The 13,828-nt window shown below is 36.4% G+C and overlaps 1 protein-coding gene across 2 annotated transcripts in view; it reads left to right on the top strand.

Moving 5' to 3' along the window:
• The first annotated feature begins 991 nt into the window (after positions 1 to 991).
• The window catches only part of psme4a (proteasome activator subunit 4a), a 30,583-nt gene continuing 17,746 nt past the window's right edge, over positions 992 to 13,828 (top strand). Inside the window, exons 1-18 of one of the 2 annotated variants that reach the window (XM_084092813.1) lie at positions 992 to 1,625; positions 3,544 to 3,684; positions 3,900 to 4,016; positions 4,305 to 4,361; positions 7,208 to 7,252; positions 8,566 to 8,715; positions 9,442 to 9,505; positions 9,604 to 9,678; positions 9,831 to 9,953; positions 10,053 to 10,145; positions 11,192 to 11,457; positions 11,640 to 11,826; positions 12,246 to 12,335; positions 12,422 to 12,486; positions 12,573 to 12,723; positions 12,960 to 13,058; positions 13,143 to 13,212; positions 13,305 to 13,372. In XM_084092813.1, the coding sequence (XP_083948939.1) occupies positions 1,375 to 1,625; positions 3,544 to 3,684; positions 3,900 to 4,016; positions 4,305 to 4,361; positions 7,208 to 7,252; positions 8,566 to 8,715; positions 9,442 to 9,505; positions 9,604 to 9,678; positions 9,831 to 9,953; positions 10,053 to 10,145; positions 11,192 to 11,457; positions 11,640 to 11,826; positions 12,246 to 12,335; positions 12,422 to 12,486; positions 12,573 to 12,723; positions 12,960 to 13,058; positions 13,143 to 13,212; positions 13,305 to 13,372 (2,112 nt within the window). In that variant the 5' untranslated portion in view covers positions 992 to 1,374. The remainder of the gene's footprint in view (positions 1,626 to 3,543; positions 3,685 to 3,899; positions 4,017 to 4,304; positions 4,362 to 7,207; positions 7,253 to 8,565; positions 8,716 to 9,441; positions 9,506 to 9,603; positions 9,679 to 9,830; positions 9,954 to 10,052; positions 10,146 to 11,191; positions 11,458 to 11,639; positions 11,827 to 12,245; positions 12,336 to 12,421; positions 12,487 to 12,572; positions 12,724 to 12,959; positions 13,059 to 13,142; positions 13,213 to 13,304; positions 13,373 to 13,828) is intronic. The other variant, XM_084092814.1, reaches the window with a different exon arrangement.

The following is a 13,828-nucleotide window of genomic DNA, read 5'->3' on the forward strand; positions in this document are numbered from 1 at the left end:
TGAGTTGAACAAACGCCACCTAAAATGAGTGTCTGCAGTAAGATTTAAAAATTTGACCATTTTTATTGACAGGAGAAGGGATATTCTGATGTTTACTGTGTGCAGAATTTTCCAAATTTATCGGAACATGAAGTTTTAATCCAACCCAAGCCGATCTGAGAAAGCAGCGGGTGTTAAAAATACGCCATTATTTCACCACAGGGTGTCAGTGTTCGTCTAAACTAGTGACCGCGACGCTGAAGTGTATGAGAACAGATGAATAACATCAGTACGTACCACGAACATTTATTTTTTTGGATTAAATATTTTAACCATTCTGTGTCATTTTTCAATGTCAATCTTTTCACCTATTTACATGTTTATGCCCAAAATGCTATAATATTCAAAGTAGTTGACTGTCATTCTCCTCTACGCTGTTTACGTAATTGAATAGCCTATAGCCTATTTAAAATCGTTACAGGCACCTCGCGAGCATTCATCCATTCAACTATTTTAAAAGACTGGAATAAACACCAGCGCACACAAGCAATCCTTTTAATAGTCAATTTCATTTAAAAATGTAAACCCAACAGGTATGAAATGTCAGAAAGAGAAAAAAAATGTTAATGAGAAGACGAGCATACATATATTATGGATACATATAAATATGTACATATATATTTAGTGGATACATATATTTATTAATTATTCAGAATACACAGTTGGAAAGAAAATATATTTATAGGCACATTTCAAGATAATACAGAGATCATCATTCATTGTTTTAATCAACTGGCAGCCATAAAACATAGTGATAATCTGCATTCTCATGCATGTAGGTGCGCTGAACGCTCTAACCGTAAACTCCCGGGCTGCGTTCAGCCCCGACAAAACGTATCTCAAACCCCGTTGCACACCGGTGCACGCCGTTTCCAGGAAACATGACGTTCAACCCGGAAACCGTAGCAAAACGTTTCGCACCGTTTTGAACTTGAACATGCCCCCGGTATGTACTAACTAGAACGCGGAAGTAGTTGTGCAAGTAGTCCATTCTCAGTAAACTGTTCTTGGATCTGTTATGTTGGAAACAAGGTGGAAGTGACGCAAGCTGAGGAGGGTGGAGTTGCGGCATGTGTGTTTGTTAGCTACAGCTGAATGGAAACGAATACACGGAGCGCTCGTGTAGAAATATGATACATGACAGCAAGCGGCTCTGCTTAAAAGAAGTCATCATTATCCTAGAGAGTTCAGAAACGACATGAGCCATGACAGTGCGCGTCTTCCAGCAAGAAAAGACCACGGCTGTATTATGGTTTTGACATTTATTTAGTTTTATCATTTTTAATACTTCTCTTCCCATCTCAGAAGCTCATCACTGTTTGGAATATTTTATAGATGACTATCTTTAAAATAATCGAAGTGGAGGAGCCACAACTGGGGGACTGTAATATGAAAAAAGAAGCATCCGATTTATTAGGGTTTGTTCCGCAAAAAGATATTGTTTACAACGAACTTCTGCCGTACAAGGACAAACTAGACGAAGAGTCCAATGAAATTTTGGCACAGATCAAAGGAAACCTCGGCCGAGCCGTCCAACTCAGAGAGATATGGCCAGGTGTCTTGTTGTGGACGAGGAAACTTTCCACGTAAGTATTTTTAGCAGGCATTAGCTCATCAAACATTATTCAGGAATCCTCCTGATAGTTTGATCTGCCGACGAAATTAAATTGTGGAGTTGTTCAGTCTATGCTCATGAATCTTAAATAGGGCCTACATTCCCTTAACCTTAATATCATAAACAGGAAATGTGATGTTCTGTAGACAGTATTACGGGAACACCGAATGACCCCTTTGTATTTAGGAGGATAAAGCAGACTAGGGTAAAAATATCTCTCTTGCGTTTTAAATAGAGCGCTAATCAGTGCGCGCTGACTGCTGATGCGCATGCGTAGTCAACTCTGTTTCACTTGCGTCATTGTTCAAACAAACGTTGTGGAAGAACGTTCAAATATATATTTTATAACGTTCAGTTTGAACACTTTGCGAGATTTTAACTGCGTGTAGGATAAAACCATTACCTTGAGTTGTTTAGGTTTAAGTTTTTATAAATGATAGCCCATTGTTGACAAATACAGTCAATTGGCAACAACGTTATGTTTTGGTGTTAAAAGTATCAAATATAGAGCTACTTGTTTGAGCCTTCATTGCAGTGAAGGTAAGGAAATGACTGGTGTTTAACAAGCCATATTTTGTCAGTGATTGCAAAATGGCTTGTTGGTCATGTTTTAGCCACTCAGTGCTATTTTAAGAGCACAACAAGCACAAACTGTCACTGATGTCAGACTGCGTGTGACTATGAGCAATACTCCTCTGTAAACATTCAGAGAAATATTGTTTTCAATGTCATCCAAGCCATTTGAGTAAGCCAAGACATCATATTCTTCCTCACTAAATCTATTCATGGGTCTCCAGATTGCCTGTCTTTTTATTTTTTGCATGGTATGTCCATGTTTTGGAGATGTCCTAGAGTCAGTAACGTTAGTTGTGTCCCAAATGTCGCACTTAATCTCTAAACGCTATGTACTTATGCACTATGTACTCAACCTTGTCGAATGGTATGAAATAATATTATACGGTACTTATTTTGTCATTCAGCATCGGAGTCTGATCGCCCCTCCCCCTCCGCTAAGTAAAAGGGATAGTTCACCTAAAAACTTGTTCCAAACCTGTACGAGTTTATTTCTTATGTTTTCTTTCTTCGTCAATTGTCTGGATACCAACATTATTTAAAATATCTTCTTTTGTGTTCAGCTGAAGAATGAAAATTTTCATTTTTGGCTGAATTATCCCTTTAAAGCTGCGACAGTTGAGGGCATGAAGTGTCCAACATTCTATTCTACACTTCGGATAGCCTATTTTCAGTGTGAACACACTACTCGCACTATTTATACAACAAAACGTTATATAACAGTGCATAAGTACAAAAATTGGGACACACATAGTAGTGTTTGTGTTAGAAATTGTCTCTATGTGCACTTAGGTGTGAAGGACATGGCTTTATTTATCACTGCCAGTCCAGAGAGCATCCGCACAAAACCCTCTTTGTAAGGTATCGGCATTGCCAGCCTAAGCACAGATTCTAGGTATGACCTAGATTATTCGATTGTGTCAGGTCAGCCATGAGTCCACTTCCTTTTCATTGAAAGCAAGCTTGGGCAGCTTGACCTAAATCTGCTAAAGTGATTTACTTGGGTATCACATGTTGCTTTTATGTTCATATTTCAACATGGAGCAATTGAAAACGCATCTAAATGGAATCATTTTTAGGGCAATCAAAATTTGTTTAGATTTTATTCATAGATGCACATTGTTGATGTTATGATCTAACACCAATCAGCACAAGGTCAGCACAATAACGCTGTCAGTTCTAAAACTGATAATAACCACCAATCTGTTTCATATCATACAACTCACCATCATAACGGTTAATATCAGAGAGAGACACAATATAGTTTGAATAAAGTGGTACTTTTTAAAACCCCACAATACATCCTTGTCCTTCAGGTACATGCGATTATATGGAAGAAAGTTCAGCAAAGAGGACCATGTGCTTTTCGTCAAGCTGCTGTACGAGCTGGTCACCATCCCCAAACTGGAGACCAGTTTGATGCAGAGCTTCGCCCGTCTCCTCATCACCCTGCTGAAGTAAGATTGACTTTAAGATAATGCGATAGTTCAATAATTAACATAAACAATTTTACATTTTATTCATGTAGCAATGTACTAATTGATTCTTCACCTCACATCAATGCAATTATGACTGTTCACTATCCCTCACAGATTTGTAATCGCAGAGTGTCAGAACAGCTCTTGAGATTTGAATATCCACCCACCCCTAAGACCCCTATTTTGTCTTTCAGGAAGAAGGAGCTGCTTTCAAGAGAGGATATAGAATTGCCATGGCGACCCTTGTATGAGTTGCAGGACAGGATCCTGTACTCAAAGACCGAGCACCTCGGCCTGAACTGGTTTCCCAGGTACGTGCATATCTCATCAGAGAGTTTATAAAAGAGGATTCATGTTTTTTTTTTAATTCTGAATGGATTGTGGTTTAAAATTGTCGCCAAATATTTGCAATTTAATAAAATGGATAAATAAATGTGATTAAATAGTTACCTTAATAACTTCCATCCCAGCTTTGTTTTTCTGATGTCTGTCACAGGGAATTTGCAACTGGTGCTGATGTTGAGAATCTCATAAAAATGTTGTCTGAGTAGACGGGAAGTGCTGAGTGTGCCTGTCTTTTTATCTCCTCTCATATTCAGTTCTCTGCGGCCGCGCTCTTCCTCTAAACACGTTCTCGTTAAACTTGCTCAGAGGTGGTAAGGACCTTGTTATTTTATGTTAATATTTAAAGGTGCACTAAATAATTTTTTTGCACTCAATGTTTCGCTGGCTCTCATTTCGTCCCAGTGGTCTTTGGCTTTACGCTCGCTTTTTGTCTTTAAATCTGTTTGCTGTGGATGCATGACATTTTTGCTGGTGCACAATAACAACGTCTGTTTGTCTTTTTGTTCCTTGTTGATCATCAATGCGTATTCTGCATCTCATACTATATACATAAATGAAACGGATGTTTTTGGATTTATTAAAAATTAAGTTTCACAAGATGACAACTGAATTTGTTTGTTGAAATACTGAATTATGCCAAATAATTGAATTACGCCAAAATGGTTCCTTGTCTGACTTATATTTTCAGATATGTTTGACCTATCCTGTATTATTAAGACATTATTAATGGTAAAATTACAGAAAATACCAAACAGGAATTTTTTTTCTACATGACTTAGGTTTTTTGTAATTTAATTCTGGAATGTGTTTAAAACAACATAATAATAATTATATATATATTTGTAATTATACAGTACAGGTCAAACGTTTGGAAACATTACTATTTTTAATGTTTTTGAAAGAAGTTTCTTCTGCTCATCAAGCCTGCATTTATTTGATCAAAAATACAGAAAAAAAATGTAATATTGTGATATATTATTACAATTTAAAATAATTGGTGTTCAATTTATTATACTTTAATGATCATTTATTTCTGTGATGCAAAGCTGAATTTTCAGGATCATTACTCCAGTCTATCACATGATCCTTTAGAAATCATTCTAATATGATGATTCATTATCGAAGTTGGAAACAGTTCTGCTGCTTAATATTTTTTCATAAACTGTGATACTTTTTTAGGATACTTTGAATAAAAAGTAAAAACATAAAAATAAAAATAAAATAAAAAGAAGCAAATGTTTTAAAAATAGAAATCTTTTGTAACAACAATATACACTACTGGTAATCAGTAATTTTTTTCAGTAATTGATCAAATAAACGCAGCCTTGATAAGCATTAGAGACTTCTTTCAAAAATATAAAAACATCGTAATGTTTCCAAACTTTTGACCTGTACTGTATATATGTGTGTGTGTATATATATATATATATATATATATATATATATATATATATATATATATATATATATACATACAGTGCAATGCATAAGTGAATACACCCATGCTAAAGTTGACTAAAAAGAGGAATAAAAAATCATATTTTGGAAATTGAACTTAATGCCTTAATTTAAAAAATTAGGAAAAATCCAACCTTTAAGGACACCCATTTTCTTAGTGAATGAATAATGTATCGTAAATAAATAAATGTTCTTCCTTAAAATACATGGTGCATAAGTGAGTACACCCCTATGTTAAATTCCCATAGAGGCAGGCAGATTTTTATTTTTAAGTATTTTTTTATATTTTTTTTTAGGATACTATGCATCCTGATAAAGTTCCCTTGGCCTTTGGAATTAAAATAGCCCCACATCATCACATAGCCTTCACCATACCTAGAGATTGGCATGGGGTACTTTCCATAAGATCATCTCTCAATGCAAATCAAACTAGCTTTTAGGCTAACTGAAATAAAATCATGCCAATCTCTAGGTATGGTGAAGGCTATGTGATGATGTGGGGCTATTTTAATTCCAAAGGCCAAGGGAACTTTATCAGGATGCATAGTATCCTAAAAATTTTTTTAAAAAAATACTTAAAAATAAAAATCTGCCTGCCTCTATGGGAATTTAACATAGGGGTGTACTCACTTATGCACCATGTATTTTAAGGAAGAACATTTATTTATTTATTTACGATACATTATTCATTCACAAAGAAAATTGGTGTCCTTAAAGGTTGGATTTTTCCTAATTTTTTAAATTAAGGCATTAAGTTCAATTTCCAAAATATGATTTTTTTATTCCTCTTTTTAGTCAACTTTAGCATGGGTGTATTCACTTATGCATTGCACTGTGTATATATATATATATATTATTAGATTGTCAGCGAAATGCGATGCTTGTCACATTGCACAAAAAAAATACTGGCACCCCGACACAGGCTGTTGGACTCACACTGTGAAATCCAATGCTGTATTGCTCTCACACTATTCAATAACACTCTGTTGCTCAATTGGAATTCCCAAGCCAACACTGAACACAGCGTATTGTACGTTGTTCCTGAGTGCTGAGCGTGTTTGTTGCGTCTGTTTCACCCATGCTCTTTAATGCAGACATCTGATACTCCAGTATCCTTGTTGCCTCCCTCTACACGGGCTACAGCAGTAAATCCCTACTGTGGATCACATTCTTTCCTATGAATGAGTCCAGAGGTGAAAGATTACTATGGCCTATTTCAAAACTAAGGTCATCAGGTTCAGAGGCCCTGTCTGGGTGTCGCATATCTGCAATTTTTTGGTGACACTCACAGGTTTTTTTACATTTTGTTTAGCTGTGTGATTTTTATGGTGCATGTGTTTGATGGGTTTCATGCGAGTGGTGAATGTGATTTGATGTTTTGGTATTTAAGAACAGAATTTCACGATAAGGGGGTTGATAAAACTTTAAAAATAGCTTTGCTGACCAGCTTTTAAGCAGCATATAGGTCACAGATGGACAATCAGCCTAATAAAAACTCTACTTCCCAAAAGTTCCTCTGCCACTAGACTCATCCCCACCTCTGGGGGATTATAACAGGAGACTGTTAGTTTTTGTAATGCATGAATGGGTCTAACAAACACTAGTGTGTTGGTTTTGTTTATTGTAGAATTGTTTGCATGGAATTAAAGTGTTATTGTATGTAGTGTTGGACACTTTCAAGTTTCTCTTCCTTTTGCAGCTCAGTGGAAGGAGTTCTGAAGGCCTTAATCAAGAACTGCAGGCCGTAAGTACTTGCATATCTTCAGAGGTGTAAAGAGTACCCAGAAACCATACTTGAGTACAGATATCATAATCCTACAGCAAAAATGACTCCATTTCAAGTCACAAATTCCAATACGACTTGAGTAAAAGTCTTAGAGTATCTGATTTTAACAGTGCATTTAATTGCATTACTCTTCATAAATTAATATTAAAAAATGTAGTTAAGTAGAGGGTAAAATTTGGCAATATCTTTGATACTCAGTAAAACTACAAAGTAGGCAAAAATATACTTATGTACAGTAACTAATTACATTTACTCAAATACTCGTTATGCCAGACATGCACTACCAATCAGTATTTTGGGAATCTTCAGAAATTAGACTTTCTATTCTTTAAATATTATTAAGCACAAAATTATTAACCATCACAACTATTTTCAAAATTGATAATAATAAGGGACGGTTTCTTGAGCAGCATAATATAATTATTTTTGAAGAAATCATGCTTTGCTGATAAATGTAAAGTTTTGATCACTACTTCCTAAACTGTAATTTTAGTTATTTCATAGTTTTCATGTCTTTAGTATATGACAACTAATAAAGAGTGAGCAGGTGTGTCCAAACATTTGACTGGAATGTACATTAACTGCGCTCCCAATCGATCTTCAGTTTCTCCTTAGTCATTTAATCCTTTTTAATTCTATTTTAATTTGGCTTTGTTGGAGTTTCCTGTCTCTGAGAGACCGAAGTGTCCCAGGATCAGTGCAATCCGTTCCTTAGCAGGAGGTCAAAAAGGACATAATATATTTTTCAACTGCAGACTATTAAAATGAGGATAAAACTGTTTTAATACAGTGTAAGTGAACTAGAAAGAGACAGTCATATGATTGGCTTGTTTCTACTTAAAAACAGTGACACAAAAGAAAGAGACTCTATGGAAGGTATCTAGGGTGAGGTGAGGCTGCATGTTCAGAGCTCTTCTCGGCTCAACTTGGATTACAGAAAAGGTTGTCATGCGCTCGGTCAGCGAAGTCCATACTTTTAGCTTGTTCAGATAACGCACTGTTTGCAGATTGCTCATGTATGGGCCAGTAGATTATCGACAGGATGTTGTGATTCTTGAAGTGGCTTCATTCATTTTACAAAAGCATATGTTATCCAGTTAATGAGAGTTTACTTGTACTGCATACAGTTTAACATGATATTTAGGTACTTTTAAATTCATATTAAAAAAGAGAAACATCACAAAGGTTTAGTATTGTTATATGTGTGCATAACACTTGAGGTGTCAGCAACAACAAAATCATTCTCTGTCTGTCTGTTTGTATGCATGCAGTTATTTCCCAGAATCAGCAACACAGGAGATGCTGGATGAGTGGAAACCTTTGATGTGCCCTTTTGACGTGACCATGCAGAAGGCGATGGGATATTTTGAGCTCTTCCTGCCCACCACACTCCCCCCAGAGCTGCATGATAAGGGCTACAAGTACGCACTGTCTGAACCTTATGACACACTCTGAGTCCTTGGAAAGTCAGTCCTATTAGTCTTTCTGCTAGACTTGAAATCATAGATGGAAAAGATAAATTTAGCACACACACTACCATTCAAACGCTTGGGGTCAGTGAGGCTCTAATGTACTCCGAAGCTACATTTATTTAATCACAAATACAGTAATGGTAATATTGTAAAAAAAAAAAATAAAAAAAAAAAAAATATATATATATGTTTTAAAATGTAATTTATTTCTATGATGGCAAAGCTGAATTTTCAACAATTTCCAGTATTAATTTCTTTAAAGAAAATCATACTGGCCCAAAACTTTAAAATGGTAGTGTATATTGCACAGTGATTGGATCCGATTGGCTGCAGGGTGTCCATTAAAAAGTGATAGAGGACAACTAGTAAAGGAGTTCTGGTGAAACTGACTGTTGTTTACCATTCGAAATTAATAAATAAATGCGCTGGCTACATCAGCTGTGAGTAACCATAGCAACAGGCAGTCAAAGTATCTATACGGACTATAAATCGAGCGGACTCCGCTGTGCGTCGGACGGTTCACGCCTCGCCGTCGTCCATTAAAACCTGACAATGGACACCTCGTCGGGCATTAACCCTTACATACGTAACGGTCACACATCCAATACAAATAATATTTTTTCCAGAGTTAAAAATACACTAAAATACCTTTATTTGAATTATGTGTTTCCACAGACTTTGGTTTGATGAGTTGATAAGCCTGTGGGTGTCGGTGCAGAACCTTCCAAGCTGGGAAGTGGTATGATTGTCTCACTACCGAAGTTAAATCTGTGGATTTCTCTTTCACAACCTCATTGATTCATTACATTAGTGTTAACCCGATTTCGTCTTTTCCAGAATCTTGTCAGTCTTTTTGCACGACTGGCAAATGACAACATTGGTTACATAGATTGGGACCCTTATATACCAAAGGTGAGGACATCACTCCAAAATTTTAGTCCGCTGTCTGTTTTTAGCAACAGGTTTCTTGTTTAAGTGATTTTCATGTACACATTAATTCATTAAATCCAGAGCTAGTTCAGTATTGCTGGGTTCTACAGTTTGTATTCTGTGTCTGTTTTCAGATCTTCACCAGGATCTTGAGGAGTCTTAATCTTCCTGTAGGATCCAGTCAGATGCTGGTTTCCAGATATCTGACGAATGCCTATGACATCGGTCATGTGGTCACCTGGATATCTGCTTTGCTGGTCAGTGTGAAATAAAGGCACCTTCCAATGAAAATATGCTATTGAAATACCATCAAGTTATGATGTAATACATTTGCTTTATATTTAATGTGTTTTTAGGGAGGTCCAAGCAAACAGACCCAGACCCAGCTCAGTGGCCTTTTCAGCAGTATCACCTTGTTTTTACACCCGTCTAATCACGGCCGCTGGCTGGTGAGTTACTGCTAGGGATTTCTGATTCTGATATTTATGCTTCATTTCTACTTTATTATAAAAGTATAATTATGATATAATAGTATTTATAAGTATAAACTAATTAAAAATATAAGAATAAACAAATTCACTGGATTATCTAGACATTACCACATGATTTTTAAAACCAAGAAGAAAGAGCAAAATGAGTCGGGTTGCTATCCAGATTTTAATCGTTCTCCCAGAATGCTTTAGAATAGCCTGCAGCTGTGTCCATTTCAAAAACACTGCTGCTATCAACAATACATGCCATTCTTTTCCTGGAAGCATCTCCTCATAGACGAGGACAGCTCATCTTTCCAGGGTTGCGTGTTTGCTTTGTCTGCGAGAGGCATCTAGTTGTCACTGTAAAACCCTGCGAAAGCTTTGTCCTTTTATTGTCGCCACATTGTTGATGAGATGTTCAGTCTGTAGAACATCTGATTTGTTTTTTAGAAGCTTACAGAAAGTGTTCTTCCTTTGATGATGCAAATGAAGTGTGTGATTTGTTTGTGGTGGGCATCACAGGGTACAAAACGCTTTATGACAGTGAAGAATGTGTCGAAGGCCGACATGCTCACTTGTTGAAATGGGAATCTGAAGTTGAAGTTAATATCCGTCCCTTTGATCAAATGGATTTTTTTTTGGTTTTTTGACCGTAAATGCTCAGTAGAATTAAAAAAAAGGTTAAACCATCCACGATTCCATGTTTGCTTAATGTATTTTAGGCTTCAATGACACTTTGTCTGCTTAGAAAAATAAATCTCATTATTACAGACCCATTACAGATGTGGGTGCCGCATGGGAATTTTGTTCATTCAGTCTGTTTCCCAGTTGTAATAATATCATTGTGGTCAGAGCACCATTTCCAGGCCATTTCCCCTCTTTCTCCCCAATGATTTCCTTCCTCCTCCCCTTCACTGTAATAGAAAAATAATAATAATTTAATTTTGCATGTAAATATAAGTTCCATAATAAGTCCTGTTCAAAATCCCCCAAAAATATTTTTTTGCTCTGTCCAACCCCAGATGAAACTCATGAAACTCCTTCAGCGTTTACCTGCCAGCGTTGTGAAACGTCTGCATCGAGAACGTTACCGGACGCCAACGTGGCTGACCCCTGTTCCCGAAAGCCACCATCTCAGTGAGCAGGACATCACAGACTTTGTAGAGAGCATGAAGGAGCCCGTCCTTCTTGCCATGTTTAGCAAAACCGGCAGTCTGGATGCTGCCCAGGCCCTGCAAAACCTTGCCCTGCTCAGACCCGAGTTGGTCATTCCTCCAGTGCTGGAGAAGTAAGTGTGTGTGTGTGTGTGTGTGTGTATTTGTTTGTTTAATGCACATGCTAATGTCTTTTTAAGTTAACAACTTACAATAACATTACATTACATTAAGACTACATAAATTGATGATAAGCTGATGGTGTGCTTGATCATAATCACGTAAAAGCATTTTTGGGACCCTTTTCTAATTTAAGGACATATCCCGCCATGGAGACCCTCACTGAGCCTCATCAGCTGACAGCCACTTTAAGCTGTATGATCAGTGTGGCACGGAGCCTGGTGGCCGGGGGCAAGAGTTTTCCAGAGGGCCCCACACACATGCTGCCTCTCCTCATGAGGGCTCTGCCGGGGGTCGACCCCAATGACTTCAGCAAGTGTATGGTGAGAGTCTGTTCAAGACAGTGTTGCTGTTAACTAAAACTATAATGGTTGGAAATAAATCTGAAATAAAATATAAATAATAGATGATAAACTAAAAAAATGTAACTGAAATAAATAAGCTTAAATTGAACCATTAAAAAGAAATATAATATAAATTAATATGAAATAAATAGAAATTAAAGATAAATAGAAATATAAAAAAACAAGCACATAACAAAATTACCCCTTGGTTCACCTCGAGATTTTCCTATGGGGTTTTATAATGGAGTTTTTCAACTGATGAGTAAAGTAAAGCCTGTGGTAAAAAAAATAAAATAAACTTGGCGATACTTTGGTGTTTTGTTCTACAATGTAAGTTACAAATTTCGTTTGTCTTGTGGAGGCGTGTATGTTTTCAAATATTCTTTTTATTTTTTCAGATAACATTCCAGTTATTAGCAACTTTTGTTACTCTTGTGCCATTGGTGGACTGTTCTGCTGCTCTTCAGACAAGAAATGACCTCACACAGGTCAGATATCCTCCCGTCCTTATATTATTTTTGCGCGTGATAGTTCATGTGCGACTCAGTCTTTCCTTTGATTTTTCTTTGTGCAGGTGGAAAAAGAGTTGTGTTCTGCCTCTGCAGAGTTTGAGGATTTTGTTCTTCAATTTATTGATAGGTACAGAACTCAGAGTACCGAATAAATACTGTACATGTGTTTTTCTTTCTGTATCTTCATTCTCCCTCTTATGTTTGTGTATTTAGGTGTTTTGCACTGATTGACATCAGTACTCTGGAACAGACCCGGGAGGAGATGGAGACAGAGAAAATGACTCATCTAGAGAGTCTGTTGGAGCTGGGCCTGTCCTCCACACTCTACACTATCCTCACACAATGCTCCATGGAAATATTCCAGGTCATTACAAACACACACATGGAGTTAAAGCTAGTCATAACATACACTACCATTCAAAAGTGTTTTTTGTATCATATATGTCTTTACTGTCACTTTTGATCAATTTAATGTGTCCTTTCTGAATCTTACAGACAGAAAAAATATTATAGACCCCAAACTTTTGAACTGAAGTGTATTTCCGTAGGGCTGCTATGACTATGTGATGATACCTGAACATATTTCCTTCATTTTCACAGGTGGCTCTTGGAAAAGTCTTCAACTTCGCCACTACAAACATTTTTGAGACTCACGTTGCTGGACGGATGGTAGCAGACATATGCCGAGCTGCAACCAAGGTCAGTGTCCTGAGCTCAACTCTCAGACATTCACAGCTGACAGCGTTTCTCAAAACGATTTCGAATGATTATTCTCCTTTTTAGTGTCACCCAGCAAAGGCTCTGAAGCTCTTTTTGCCTCACTGCTGTAATGCCATATTACAAATCTCATCCAGTAAGTTGGCACATGCACCTAATGTGTTAATGTCAGTATATGGACTGCTACATGTGTTGTGCGTTTCCTGTTAACATGCCATGTGTTCTCAGATGAAGAGGTATTAAATGAAGAGGAGCTGGATAAAGAACTGATGTGGAACCTCCAGCTGTTGTCTGAGGTCAGTCACTCGATTCTACAACTCGTGGATAAGTAGCTGTGTAACTTTGGAAATGCTGAAATCCTAATATAGAAATCGATAGCTAGAAATTTCTAAAGTCTTAGAAGTATAGATTTTATTTATATATATATATATATATATATATATATATATATATATATATATATATATATATATATATATATATATATATATATATATATATATAAAAATTTCAAATGTATATTTCGAAATCGAACTCTAGGAATATAGAAATCTCAATTTAGAAATGAAAGGAACTTCAAACTTTTAGAGTCGGTAAGATTATTTAATTTTTTTAAAGAAGTCTCTTATGTTCACCAAGGGTGCATTTATCTGATCAAAAATAAAGTAAAACATTAATTGTCTAGTAATATTGTGTAATATTATTATAATTTAAAATAACTGGTTCTGTTATTTAATATTCCTGTGATGGCA

The sequence above is a fragment of the Abramis brama genome (genome assembly GCF_963993115.1).
Source record: "Abramis brama genome assembly, chromosome: 19".
Lineage (NCBI taxonomy): Eukaryota > Metazoa > Chordata > Actinopteri > Cypriniformes > Leuciscidae > Abramis > Abramis brama.